General features: G+C 25.9%; 6 protein-coding genes across 8 annotated transcripts; 5 read left to right on the plus strand and 1 right to left on the minus strand.

Annotated features, from left to right (window-relative positions):
* Nucleotides 1-188: 188 nt before the first annotated feature.
* Nucleotides 189-3839, minus strand: LOC123258841 (monocyte to macrophage differentiation factor 2). Of its 3 annotated transcripts, XM_044719079.1 has the most exons (5): nt 3609-3836; nt 2777-2879; nt 1511-1753; nt 1034-1286; nt 190-513 (listed from the first exon to the last, which is right to left on the minus strand). In XM_044719079.1, the coding sequence occupies exons 2-5, from the start codon at nt 2848-2850 to the stop codon at nt 283-285; spliced, it is 801 nt and encodes a 266-aa protein (XP_044575014.1). In that variant the 5' UTR covers nt 2851-2879; nt 3609-3836; the 3' UTR covers nt 190-282. The 3 variants fall into 3 exon arrangements, with proteins under 3 accessions (XP_044575017.1, XP_044575015.1, XP_044575014.1); XM_044719082.1 differs by lacking the exon at nt 2777-2879 and having other exon boundaries at nt 189-513; nt 3609-3839; XM_044719080.1 differs by lacking the exons at nt 2777-2879; nt 3609-3836 and adding an exon at nt 1846-1961 and having other exon boundaries at nt 189-513.
* A 1922-nt stretch (nt 3840-5761) lies between these two features.
* On the plus strand, nt 5762-6425 carry LOC123259080. Its single transcript, XM_044719347.1, has 3 exons — nt 5762-5918; nt 5992-6159; nt 6318-6425. The coding sequence occupies exons 1-3, from the start codon at nt 5868-5870 to the stop codon at nt 6423-6425; spliced, it is 327 nt and encodes a 108-aa protein (XP_044575282.1). The 5' UTR covers nt 5762-5867.
* Nucleotides 6426-6576: 151 nt separating this feature from the next.
* Nucleotides 6577-7304, plus strand: LOC123259714. The gene is made up of 3 exons (XM_044720372.1): nt 6577-6855; nt 6928-7098; nt 7197-7304. Exons 1-3 carry the CDS (start codon nt 6802-6804, stop codon nt 7302-7304), a joined length of 333 nt encoding a protein of 110 aa, XP_044576307.1. The 5' UTR covers nt 6577-6801.
* A 713-nt stretch (nt 7305-8017) lies between these two features.
* On the plus strand, nt 8018-9340 carry LOC123259081 (E3 SUMO-protein ligase PIAS1-like). Its single transcript, XM_044719348.1, has one exon. It carries the CDS (start codon nt 8018-8020, stop codon nt 9338-9340), a length of 1323 nt encoding a protein of 440 aa, XP_044575283.1.
* A 710-nt stretch (nt 9341-10050) lies between these two features.
* Nucleotides 10051-12589, plus strand: LOC123259088. Its single transcript, XM_044719354.1, has 3 exons — nt 10051-10188; nt 10327-10563; nt 12399-12589. The coding sequence occupies exons 1-3, from the start codon at nt 10133-10135 to the stop codon at nt 12559-12561; spliced, it is 456 nt and encodes a 151-aa protein (XP_044575289.1). The 5' UTR covers nt 10051-10132; the 3' UTR covers nt 12562-12589.
* Nucleotides 12590-12597: 8 nt separating this feature from the next.
* Nucleotides 12598-14360, plus strand: LOC123259087 (glutathione S-transferase C-terminal domain-containing protein homolog). Its single transcript, XM_044719353.1, has one exon. The coding sequence runs from the start codon at nt 12598-12600 to the stop codon at nt 14308-14310; it is 1713 nt and encodes a 570-aa protein (XP_044575288.1). The 3' UTR covers nt 14311-14360.
* Nucleotides 14361-14661: the final 301 nt, after the last annotated feature.

The following is a 14661-nucleotide window of genomic DNA, read 5'->3' on the forward strand; positions in this document are numbered from 1 at the left end:
AAATAATCTAACTTTTAAAATTTTTTAGTATAAAAAATTTAGAACAGTTTTTAATTTGTACATCAAATTACCTAGTAATTAATAATTCATTTAATTTACAAAAACTGTTTTTAAAATTCGTCTAAAAATTTTAAGAAGCAATGATGTATAAAATAAAAAATAAACTATATATTTACGTTTTTAACAAAAAAAAAACTTCTACTGTCATGTAAAAGTTTCATAAAATAATATCATAATAAATGAAATAATTTTATGGCTAACATTTATATTTAAATAGTCATTTCAAAGTTCTCCTGCGGATTTTATCAAATCAATTGCTACGGCTTCATCCTTATAAATTGGAGGATAAAGATGATTTAGTATTGCGTAATAGTGGAATCCAGCAGCTACTGTTACGAATACATGCCAGATAGCATGGGCACAAGGTATACGTCCATCAGATTTGAAAAATAAAATTCCAACAATGTAGATAAATCCACCAGTCTTTAATTCTCGTATGTTGTCAAATTTGTTCTGTAAATTTAAATTAAAATATATATATATATTATTTTATCAACACTTAAATAACGCTGATAGCCACTCATATCTTAATTATTTGATAAGTTAGAAATATATTAAGCAAATTACTTTAGGGTATTTAAGTTACGATTAATCTTATGACCAATAAATTATGTATTTTAATAAAATAAGAATACAAAAAATTTCGGATAAAAGATATAAAACTTCCGATTAAAAATTTTCGATATTGAATTTTTGATGTATTTTTTTTTTTTCAAATTACTGAAGAGCATTACAAAGTATTCCGACAACTCTAACATAGTATTAATAATTTTATAGCAACAAAAATAATGAAATCACTCATATCAACGAAGCATGAGAATTCTTAATTGTATGTAATTAACTGAGGTCATTAATAATCACAGTAGTCGGTATCTCGACAAAAAATAAAGTTATTTTGTATTTAAATTTTAACACAAATGATATTTGAATATTTATTATAATTTTATTTTTTTAATTAATTAATAATACTTACAACAGTTATAACAGCAATACTTGGTCCCACACCCATGACTAGATAAAAAATAGTTTCTAACATTTTATATTTTTCATGAAATACTTGTTGGTATAAAATACCAAAAATAGCCATTATCCATACTAAATATCTCATGGTAGGTATAATATCATTATCTGGAAAATCTTCAACCATTAACCATGGAAAATATGTTGCTGCGATAAAAACATATATCATCGCACGATCACAACGATGTAGCACATCTTTTAATTGTCTGAAAATAAAAATTATTCAATCATAATTTTTTTTTTAATGAATCAATGTAGCAAACAAACAAACATTCATTCATTAATTATTGATTAGAACTTAGATAGACGATTGAATGAATATTAAATAAGTTGTCCTTATTGACCCGAGGTAGTGATCTAACTCTATACTTATATGTATTATATTAGTCTATTGAAGAAGAAATAATAAAATAATTTAAACTGTAATTACTTGTGATTACGATAATGGACACAATGGAAGGTAGTGGATACGACGAAAAGTAAAAGTAATGCAACACCGTAGACCCATGCTGACGTTAATTGAGTCCAATTTGTAGATCTTGAAATAAGTTCCGTGGCTCCCAGTAACGCTGGAACTATCCATATTCCATGAGTTATTATGTTTGCTAAGTGTTCTATGTACGTTGGCACATAAGCAGTCGTTGCATTCGCTCGTGGATTCATCCATTTTATTCTGAAACAATTTTAATAAATTACTATGTAATTTTAGAGTATTATAACTGACTCTAATCTCTAGATAATTTTTTCGAAAATAACTTTTTTTACTTTTTAAATCGTGACATAATTACTATCAATAAAATTATCTATTTGAAACAGTCACTTTAGTTTAAATGAAAACTGCCACGCAAATATTCAATAACATTCTCCAATGACATTATATTATGTATGTTTTAAAACTATTAAATTTATTACATAAATATATATGTGAGAGAATATATTTCGTATAGTGTAACATTATATAAGCTAATACTTGACCTTTGCGATATAAGGTTTCTACAAAGCTTCTTCTAATTTATTAACTATAATAAAACAATATTAGAAAATTATGCTTCTATTTTAATTTTATTACAATACAGCTTAAAAATTTTTATATTTCTAATTAAAATTATTTTTTCTTCTGAAAAAGTTTTTTTTTTTATTTAATTTGTAAAATATTTTTTTATTTTAACCCTAAAAATGTTTTTATGATATTTTTAAAAATTTGCAGTCGAACAATAATTTGTGATAATTTTTTTTTTTTTTTTTTATCAAAAATAATTTTTTAAAACTTGCATCTAAAAATATTTTTTATTACTTCCAACTAAATTTATTTTTTTTAATTTTGAAATTGCAATAATTACTTTTTAATCTTTATCTAAAAATATTTTTTTATTAGTTTAAAAATTAATTGCTAATTAATAATAATAAAATCCATGTCAGTACATTACCAATTAAATTACGATAAAAATTAAATAAATTCCATGCAAAGTGTTCATTATTACTAATTTACCAATTGAAAAGTGGTAAATACATGTATAGTGGTACCAATACATGAATAAATTAATAATGGGATAAAAAGAAAAGCATGTCTCTAATAAAGAGAGCGTACAAGTATAAAGAATGCAATGAATAAAAGAAAGAGTAAAAATATATTAACTAGAGTGTACTTAGCAAGCTGAATGAACTCATTACATTCAATAATAGTAAAATATCTTACTCTCTAAATCGGTGTAATCGTTGGATATTCTTAAAAGGTGTCACGATGAATTGATGAAGGCAAGGTCCATCCATGGTGTTTGTGAGAGTGAAGTGCACTGATGCTAAGTGAATTCAATAAGTACAAAGATGCTTTATGTGTTATGATAACAATAATCTTAATTGATAATATTGCTTTTCCGATTTTTTATCATCGTGCTCAGACAACTCAGTTCAAATTATCATTTTATTATTTTTATTTTTATTTTTAACATTAAACAAATAGACACATCAATTAATTAAAATTTTTTTTTTAACTCAAGCACTTTCGTGTTAATCAATGCATAAAAATTGATACAATTTCATTTGACTGCACAGTTGCAATTTAAAATGATTGGCACATTAATGTACTTGGAAGCTTAAATTGTTGACCTTCAATTTATACAATACAGATTTTTTGATTATTTTAATACATTGTAATACTTTGTAATGAATAAAAATAAAATATATACTTATATGTTCTTATGATACTTCAATTAGAAGACATTAAACAATTTTGCAATTTTCTTCAATGAATAAATTATAACAAAATTTTTAACATAAAAATTTTTTATTCCTCACCTGTAAATTTTTTTAGTTTTCAAAAATAATTTTTCAATAAAAAAATAAATTTTCAGCTGTCTATTTTTAATATCATTTATATAAGAATTCAATTAATCAATAATAGAAAAATTTCATTAATTAATTTTCATTGATTTTGTTTCAAAAATTTTCCCCTTACAAATGAAAAAAAAAAAAAAAAAACTTGTTTGTAATTAAACTCTAATGCAAGTTATGTAAATTTTTTTACATACCTGATAATTGTTTGTTATATCCCGACAATTAATTTTTAATAAAATTTATTCAAATTAGGTAGACATTGTTTTGATGAAATAAAAAAAATATATATATTTATTTAATATATATTATTGTTTATTGGAAAAAGCTGGATGGTAGTTATGGAGCGTAGCTGTCAAGCAGCTTAACTGGTACACCACAATGATTGTGCTTAGGATTTAATTTATATCCCTTCCATTCTTACATATCACTGTCTATTTTTTTATATTGCTTTTTTTTTTTTTTTTTTTTTTATTTTACTTTCGGTCATGGTACCACGAACAAAAAGTTTACTGTAGATAGTATTATAACCAGTAGGTGGACTTACATATCAAACATGAAAATGAAAATAAAAAGATTTGACATATCAAGGAGGTATTTTTCTTGTACCAGCTGTCGGTATTTCAAGTTCAAATTTTCCCGCCAAATTTATTTATTCGCGCGAATTTTGTCATTTATTAGTTAAACAAAGTTTTATTATAAAATTTTAAACTACAATTCTTGGTTATTGAATAAAATAATTAACTAACTAGTTGATTAGTTGATCAAGACAATTAATTTCATGAGTTCATTGCAATTTTTTTTAATTCTTTTAATTAAACTTTGCTGTCTGCGAAGTGATATAAAGTTTTTTTTTGTTTGTCGTGCGATAGCCGTAATCTGATAACAAAAAATTAATTCCTCAACATTTTATTAAATATTTTTGATAATCTTAAGTAATTAGATATAATTAAAATAATTAGTTTAATTGTTATTTCTGTAATTTGAGTGATTTAAATGAAAATAATACTTTTATTAATGATACTGAAATTGAGAATCTGATAATTACAAAAAAAATTTTTGTTAATAAATTATAGCAAAAAAAATTTGTTAAAAAAATTCCATCATTAAAAGCTCTAAAAAATTATTAATGCAATTTTTTAAAAATAATTTTTTAGATCTAGTTTATTTTTAAATAAAAATAAAAAAGTTGTCGTGTATGCTAATTTCAGTGTTATTTTTATTATTAAATTTTGTTAAAAACAAGATTTAAAAAATTTTTTTAATATTTAAAATTTTTATTGTAATTTTCAAATCAGAATAATTCAAAAAATATTTGTGATGAAAAAAAATCTGTAAATAAACTTCAGGTACTTAAAGAACCATTAGAAATAACTTTAAACCATAATTTTCTATCTTTTATTCAATATTCGAAGGACCTCACTACAATAGAAGTTTATTACTGCTAAGCCTCTTACAAAATTTAACAAATTTCAATACCTGAGTCTTTTTTCTCATTACCAAAAAAAAGGGGTGCAACTGCAGCACTTAAAAGTTTTAGGATAAAATTCATTTCCTCTGCTACTAGAGTGTCAGCAATACTTATTTTTCACAAAATTTTTAAATTTGAATTTTAAATAAAAAAATGTATAGACAAATAATTTTTCTTCTTGTAATTTGCGCTATTGCTTATGTAAGATTTATATTTTATTGCGTATTTTAAGTTACTTATAATTTATAATTTAAAAATTTATCACGTGTATTTTTGCAGGCCGGTATTCAACCGCTAAAAATGGACAACACCAGTCTTACTGAACATATAAAAACTAAACATTTAGCCAAAAGAGAAGTATTCCCATGGTGGGAAGAAGTTGTTGATGTTATTTTTGATTGGCTTCAACAAGTAAGTGAAATTATAATCCACTTTTATTGTTTTACATTAATAGTCTTCATTAAAAAAAATCTAATGATTTCATATATTTTCTATTTACAGGTTATTTTTCACTTGGGAATGTTTGGCTATAACTATAAGGGATTTTCAGATGGTATGAAGAACACTTTCAAAGACATATTTGGAGTTAAATATTAATTATATTCACACTAATAATTATTTACATAATAATTTAAGTTGAAAATATTCAAATAATTGTATTGACTTAATTTATTTTAAAATAAATGAAAAATAATGTCTAAAATTTTGTAACAAATCATTTTAAACCAACCTTACCTCGGATTTTAAAATTTAATAATAATAATAATAATAATTTTTAAAATTTATACGCTCTTTAAGTAATTGACAATAGACTTTAATGTGAACCTCAGGTAAATTTTTCGACCTTAAAAGAGGGGAAATTCTCTAAAATCTAGAAAATAAAAGTTAAAGGAAGTAATTTAGTCTCAAGTCGCCCTGCAGTTTGCACATTTCTAACATTTAGACTTTTAAATCCACTTGAATTTCTAGTAAATAATTTAAAAAAATGATTCGTATAACGATAGGACTTGTTGTTTGTGCTTGTGCGCTAGTTATTGTAAGTTTTTTTTTTATTTTATTTGTAAAATTTATTTACTGAGTTTTTTTTACGTATAATTATAAATTTACAGGCGAGTGGAGGAGTGTTACCGGAAAATTTAACCATTGAAACAACAGAATCATCAAACTCGACTGAAAGTCATTCGATTGATAAAAGAAATGCTTTATTAGACGTTTGGGAGGAAGTCAAAAATTACATCCATTATTTTATTCGTGGATGGTTCAGAAAATCAGATGACGTGAGTAGTTTTTTTTACTGATAAAAATATTTAGTTTTTAATATTCTTGACCTTATTTAAATAAAATTATGTATGATTTTATATGTGACACTGATAATTTAAATTGAATTGAAATATATAAAAAAAAATATATACATATTTTTCTTTTGCATTAATAGGAAGAAAAAGTAGCAGAAGAAAAAGGTTACCAACTTTTTAGGGGGATTATGGGAAAAATCTGCGAAATCGGAGAATTTTTTAAAGGCAAGGATGGGTCAGTTTGCTGAGGCTAATTCATTTTTTTAAAAACTTTGCTTTTGTATATTAAATCTATATTAATAAACATAAAATTGAAGCATAAAATATCACGAAAATTAATTTTACTATCCTCCTATTTTTTTTCATACAGTAAATTGAAAAAAAAATTATTTTAATATATAAAAACTACTAAAAATAGTAAGTGTAAAAATTCTAAAGTGTACTGAGGGGTAAGTAATTCAGGTATGATTTTTAAAAATTTAGAGGTGGGGAATAAATGGGATTTTCAAGGGTAAGTGCAGAGCTGTACGGATTTTCACCAAATTTTTCCAATACTTATTTGCACACTGAACTGCACGCAGCACATTTTTTTTTTTTTTTTTTTATTTAATCAAAACTTTGACCATGAAAACTTTTCTATTGATCAGTGCAATTTTTTTACTCTTTGCAATTGTTTATGTAAGTACTATTTTTTATTATTTATAATTATTTTATCTTTTTAAATAATTACTTTGAATGTGGTATTTTTAGGCTCAGAATTCTGATAGTGAAATTGACGAGTGCATTAAAAAATGTTGTAATGTTACTTCCTCTTCGACTAAAAGACGTCTTGTAAAGCGGGAACTCTTATCAGACTTGCTTGAATTTCTTCAGGTGTTATTCGGAGATCTGTGGAATGTAATTAAATTGGTACCAGAAAAAGTAAGTTGTAAAAAAGAAAATTCTTTATTGATATTCAATTTAATTAACTATTTTATTTATTTTATTTTTTTTTTCTTTTTTTTTTTTTCATTACTTAGGGCCTTACACTGCTTGATGGATTCTTCAAAAATCTTTCATTTTTCCACAGAAGAAATCTTCTTGAAATTAATAATATACTTAAGATAAGCACCGATCAAGACGAATAATAAAATATTTAAAATTTATAATGTAAATTTTTTAATATGAATAAACTATTCAAAATTTTTTAACTGTAGAAAATTTTTTTATAAAATAAAACTGTAAATAATTTTTTTTTCATTAATCAATTAAATTTTATAAAATTTATAAATACAAATTTAAAAATTTTTAAATCAATATTTAAAAATAAATTTTAAGTAATTAAAAAGTACTCAATTTACGGAGGTTAAATATATTTAAATATTGTCTTGGATATTTTGGTTTATTGTTACAAACTGTACAAAGTACAATTACTTCAGGTATAAAGTGTCCGACAATACCTTAATGACTTTTGAGGTACACCTTTAAAATTAACTAATACAATTTAAGGAGAAAAAAAGAGAGGGATAGTTGGCAAACTATAGTATTTAAACTTCAAAGGTTTTAAATTTGGTTAAAGCTTATAGTGTCTTAGCAGTTCTCACTGATAGAGTTTATAAAGAATTTATTTATCATTCCATATTTGAGTAATTCATGTGTTTGCTGTTTTTTTTTTTTTTTTTTTTTTTTTTTTTGATAGTGTACAAAAATCGTTATTTTTTTATTTATTTTCCGTCATAAATTAGTATAATTAATTAATGTTGGATTAATTATTCCATCAGTGTATATTTTACGATAATTTATAGTCCAAGTGAGCAAAGAAAAATTAGTAGAAGCATCAAAATACATACAGCGTATAAAAATGAATATTCGTGAGTTGCAAAAGACTTTAACACGGGAAGATGGCGCATCTTCTAAATCACCCGATCAATTTCCCGAAAGACAACCATACATGACTCAGTCGGATGATTTTCTGCCATCATTGTTTACGTCGACTAACATCACCTTCAGGCGCAATAATTACCAGTATCTTCCAAAAGCAGTGTCACAGATTCAAATTGAACCTGTTAACAGCAGCCAAAAGGTGTATCTTAACGTAAATTTCAAGAAACTCCCGTTTTACAGAGTGTTAACTGAATTAGTGAGGCCGTCTGACCTTCTACCGGACAATTCAGGGTCAGGGAGCGTCAAAAATACCTTCCAGTTTCACTTGACACAACAGCAAGTAGAAGACATCAGGAATTCCCAACTCCATCGATTTGGAAGTTCTAAAGTAGATTATGTGATTCAGGTTCAAATGCGGTTTTGTTTGAAAGAAGAAATATTTGAACAGGAAGATTGCATCCCTTCTGGAGTTACCGCTAAGATTAATAACCAGAAGTGTCATATTCCGTTTCACTCAAAACCGCTCCCAGGAGATTTGAAGAAAAAGAAAGTCCTGATGAAGCCAATCGACATAACTTCGTTGGTAAAATTGACGTCTGTTGAAAGGAATGAAGTTTCAATCATTTGTCCGCCGGACTTTGGGAAGAAATACGTTATTGGTGTCTTCCTTGTAAGAAAATTGACCAGCTATGAATTGGCTAATGGAATGAGAATAAAAAATGTCCAGGATCCTGAATTTACAAGAGAAAAAATCATCGAAAAGTTAAATGAAGATGCTCATTCTGAAGTTGCAACTACTTCTTTGTGCGTGTCATTGGCGTGTCCTCTGGGAAAGATGAGGATGATCACACCCGGAAGGGCCTTTTCTTGCACACATTTGCAGTGTTTTGACGTAAGATCTTACTTGCAAATGAACGAGTTTAGGCCGACATGGATTTGTCCGGTTTGTAATAAACCTGCGCCCTTTGATTCTCTTGTTGTTGATGGGTATTTCAAAGAAGTTTTGGCTTCTGATAAGTTAGTAGAAGATGAAAATGAAGTTCAATTGCTGCCAGATGGATCTTGGAAGGTTTTGATAACGAGTGATCGAGATCAAAATAAAAAGGGTACGTCGGGAGAAGTAAAAATTGAGGAAACTGATGGTTCAGTTGGAATTTCAGAAGAAGTCGATGTTAAAAAAGAACAGATTGTTGATTTGATTTCCAGTGGTGAAGAAGAAGAAGAGATTAACGTTTTGCCTTTTAAAAAAAGGAAGCTAGGTTATTTTGAAAATGAGGTTATTGTTGTGGATTTAAATTGATTTATTTGTATAAATTGTGTATATATACACAGAAAAAAAAACTTCTTGCACCAAGAAAATTTTAAGGAAGACAAAAGTTATTTTGGAGCAAGAAAAAATTTTCTTTAATATTTTCTTCAAAGTCAAGAAAATTTACCCTCCAGTCAAGAATTTTTTTTTTTCAGTAAACTAAAAATTACTGAAAGCTGTAATATGTAGTTATCACAATTTTTAAAAAAGAATTGTAAAGGTTGTTGTCGATATTGTATAATTGCAATAGTTAATATTAATGTTAGAGAAAAAAAATAATTCATTATTTAATTGTAAGTTATATTAAGTTTCAAAATAACTGACGCATATGTAAATTACTTAAAGTGTAAATTACTTTTTATATAAAAATTTATAAATTTTGTTTATTTTTGTATAAACAAGCTGTGGTGATATGATGTAATTAAATAAAGTTATTAATTAAAACATATCATTCATTCATTTTGTACCTTTAGTTATTGCTGTATGATTTATTTTTATTAAGTTAATTATTTTAAAATATTGATCTTAAAAAACAAATTTTTTATATTAAAAAAAAATTTTTTTTTTACATAAATTTGACCTTCATAAATTTCTACTTTAAAATTAGAAAAATTTGAATTTTAAATTTCCCGCGTAATTTCATCACATATGTTGTGACCAATAAAATAAAAAAAAAATAATTATACCAACATAAAATGAAAATTAAGAGACTACGATCTAATATAAAAGAATCCACATGTTATTAAATAATTTAATTGATCTAAAAAATAATTAATATCCGAAATGATTGAGTCGTGTACAAAGAAACGTATGTTACTTGCTGTTACACTATTAGGCGGGTAAATATATAATTATTTATCACAATAAATATTATGTTATTTAAAATTGTAGGTTATACTTTTATTAAATTTTCAACCCACAAATTAATTTATAATAATTATAATTAATAAGTAAATTAATTTCATTTTATATTACAGATTGACAGTTCTTGTTTTAATAGTTGAGAGCCAATGGACAGATAGTACAAGTAATAAACCTTATATTGAAAATTTGGAGCACAATGCAACGTGTACGACAAATGGAGACTACGAAATAATAACAGAGTGTCATCCTTGCACAGCGTTTGAAATCGCGAGTAAAAGTATTGGTGTTTGTATTCATTCACGTTACAAGGAAATATTGAGATGTAAAACTGGTGAAACTGTCACTAGAAGGTACTTTAATTTATTTTATTTAATATCTAAATTTAATTTTATTAATGACCTTAAAATTGACCGATAATTGATAATTCTTTGATTTTTCTTGAGTAGAAAATTATTTATAAAAAATAGTATTTAATTTATTTTCTAGAGCTTCTAAATATAAAATTTTTTAAATAAATTTTTCTTGCTACAATTTATTGATTAAAAAATTTTTAAAAAGTATTATTCGATGTCTCTCAATTTCAGTATCATTTTTTAAACAAATTAAGTCAAAGCAGAATCGGCAGTTACACATCTTTACTCCAAATTACTCAACTCGGCGACATACTTTACTCAACATAAAAAATTGAATAACTTTCAAAAAAAAAAAAACTTTATTCAATTCATTCACTACTCAACGCTAAGTTTACTCAGTTCCAACTTTATTTAATGAAATCTTTACTCAATAGTATTTTATAAGTGATAGCGCGCTTTTAAAAATCTCTATTCAATATTTTTTTATTTAATAATATTTTATTCGGCAAAAACAAAACTGTACTCAAAATTTCTCAGCTCTGTGCAATCTGTACTCCAATAAAATAATTTAATAAATTAAAAAAAAAATTTTTTACTATACATAGATATATAAATTATATGTAATTGAGTAAAGTTGACATTGAATAAAGTTTGTAAAACAATAGAATTTTATTTTTTAAGAATAAAATTATTAATTAAAGTTTTTTTTTTTAACTTATTTAAAGTAAACATATTATTGAACAAAAAATAATTGAATAGAGATGTTTAAAAGTGCGCCATCACTTATAAAATACCATTGAATAAAGATTTCATGAAATACAATTGGAACTGAGTAAACTTAGCGTTGAATAAAGTTAGCATAGAGTAATGAATGAATTGAGTAAAGTTGTCTTTTTTTTTAAGTTTTTCGATTATTTTTATTGAGTACAGTATGTCGCAGAGTTGAGTAATTTGGAGTAAAGATGTGTAACTGCCGCAGAATCTGACAATAACTTATTTTTTTAATGAAATTATCATGAAAAAAATTTAATAAAAAAATTCTACATGTAAAAACTAAAAACATTTTTTTTTTTTACTGTAATTAATATGATACTGAAGTTAGCCGTCAGTTGCCAACTAAAAAAATTTTTTTAACAAATCAATAACAACAAAAAAATGCTTCTATAATTTTTCACTTTTAATTTTTATTAATTTTCACATGTGGAACTTTTTAATTAAATTTTTTTTATAATAATTTAATTGCCATAAAATTCTAAAAAAATTTTAAAAATTGGCAGTTGTTAGCTAACTTTAGTATCGTTAAATTTGAACAACATATAGGGTCAGTTTTTCAAGCCGAGATAAAAATTTATCCAGGATAAAATTATTATTGCCAGTATATTTATATATAGGAAATGTCTATTCATCCTACTTTCGGATGATTATTTTTTTTTAAATCATACGATTATCGTATGAATAACTATTATTTATTTGTCCGAAAATTTTCAAAGTAAATAATTGTACCGAAATCTTTTAAATTTAATTTTTAAAAAATGTTTATAATTATTTTAATTTTTTTTTTTTGGTTATCAAATTAAACTGTTATTTATGTTTTTTTTTTAATTATCAATGAGTCTATTAATACGACTTAAATATCAAGTTTTTTATAAATTATTTTTTAATATTTTGTATATGTATGAAATATATATAATATATAATATATATATGAAATATATAGATATATTTTATCATTAGATAACATATTATCCTGGATTGAAAAACTGGCCCATAAAGTAGCAAAAATTTAATTTTTCTTTCACTACTAAATTATAAATTATATTTTATAATTTCAGTTGCGACAGAGTTGCCTGGTTGGAAGAACGTGAATTTTTAAAATTCCAAGGTGTTATGTTTGTTCTATCGTTTTTGTCATGCGTAATTGTATTTTGGCGTGAAAATATCCTGAGAAAAAGGATAATCCGTAAAGTAGCCAAACAATTACGTGCTAGTGTTTAAAAATATTTGAATTAGTTATATAATAATTTTTAAAAAATGGAAATATTTTTAGAAATATTTTCTCTCGCCGACGTATGTAAGGCACCAATCGAAACAATAATAGCATTACTGACAATAAAATATAGGAACTCTTCATTGAAGATAACACTAGTACAGAGTGAAAACAAATCTAATGCTCGTGAATACACGATTGATGTATCAGAATATCAATACAGCGTGATAGATAACTGCGAGATGCCGTACGAGGCTAAATCATGTCAGCTGCCAAATTTTATCTACAACTCATCGAACATAATCGCGGGATTTTGTGCCTGTCTGAGGCAAATAATAAAACTGTCATCGATAGAAAATATTGACATGAACATTAATCCGGACTATAGAAATTTATTGGGCTTCAAGGAATCATGTCTGCTTGCTCCCGCCGAAGCGAGTACTTGGACAAGGTACTGTGAGATTGAATTGATATCAACGCTCAAGTATTTAAGCAACGAAGATATTGATAATTTAACCGAATTGCCAGTTGATGTAGCGAGATTCGAGGTACACATGTCGCAACCAGTGCGTCTGCATAACATAAACAAGTATACAATGTCAAAAAAATTTGCTAATCAAGTAAAACACGATGATAATTTAATACTGGAGCATGTTTATGCCGAAGGTTCTTTTATGACTTTGGCAGATATTATAATATTTGTTTGTATTCATATTTTTATACATTTACTGTCTAAAGACGATGTACTGAAATTATTACCATTGACGGCTAAGTGGTACAAGCGAATGTGCAGCGAGCAATTGATGGAATGCTTGAATTTACTAGAATTAGAATCGAATATTTGTCGTAAAAATTACTCCTTGCCTGTTGTTTCAGACTACAGTCTCCATAAAAACGATGCGAAACGTTACAAGCCACGCGGTAGAGTCTACACTCGGCAGGATGATATTGAAAAATCGCTAGAGATGGTCAGAAGTATGGAGATTGATATTAAAATCAATAGTGGTGATCCGAACGACGATGGAGTTTATGGAATAAACGAAACCATAAATATTGATTGGGAAAAAATTCCCTACGAAGCAACGCCTGAAGGTGGATCGTTACCGCAGGTGCGATTGAAGAGAAAATTTCAGCAGCTTGAGAACTTATGTAAGCCTGTGATGAAATTTGCCCGACCCGGAGATGTAATTGTTGATTTTTGTTCTGGAAGTGGCCATTTGGGGATTCTTATTGCGTACTTGTTGCCAAATTGTACAGTTATTTTGCTGGAGAATAAGGAAGAGTCTTTAAACCGATCACGAGAACGAGTTGATAAACTCAAGCTGGGTAATGTTAAATTTTATCAGTGTAACTTGGATTATTTTCAAGGAGATTTTGATATCGGAACGTCGTTACACGCCTGCGGTGTTGCTACCGATCTGGTGATCCAACATTGCATAAGGAGTAAAGCTATTTTTGTGAGCTGTCCGTGCTGCTATGGATCGATACAAGATTGTCATCATATTACTTATCCGCGAAGTAATCTTTTTAAGAATAATATCAATCTTAGAGACTATTTGATCGTTGGTCACGCTGCTGACCAGACTCACGATGATAAAAATGCCAAGACTCAACAGGGTTACGAGTGTATGAAGATTATTGACACTGATAGAAAGCTACAAGCTCAAGAGTTTGATTATAATGTTTATTTGTTTAAATTAGTACCGGATACTTGTACTCCGAAAAATCATTTATTGATTGGTATTCCGAAATGTTGATTAAGGTAAAAGACTCAGTTATTGACACTTGCAATTTTATTCTAATTAAAAGAATAAAATGTTCTCAAAAAATCAATTATCTTAAAATTTATAATTAAAAAATTATATTATTAAATTTATTAGAGTTGATTTGTTTTTTTTTAATTAAAATAAAATTGCAAGTGTCAATAACTAGGCCAGTGTCAATAACTGGGTCTTTTACCTTATAATTATAATTATTGTAAGCATTTTTTTTTAACTAATTGATATTTGGAAAGAATTTTAATTGTATATAACTTTTTTTGATAACTTATTTTTTCGTGAATAAATATTCTGTTAGTTAGATAGTATATTTATGTGATAAGAAATAAA

Source organism: Cotesia glomerata, linkage group LG2 (genome assembly GCF_020080835.1).
Source record: "Cotesia glomerata isolate CgM1 linkage group LG2, MPM_Cglom_v2.3, whole genome shotgun sequence".
In the NCBI taxonomy this organism is placed as follows: domain Eukaryota; kingdom Metazoa; phylum Arthropoda; class Insecta; order Hymenoptera; family Braconidae; genus Cotesia; species Cotesia glomerata.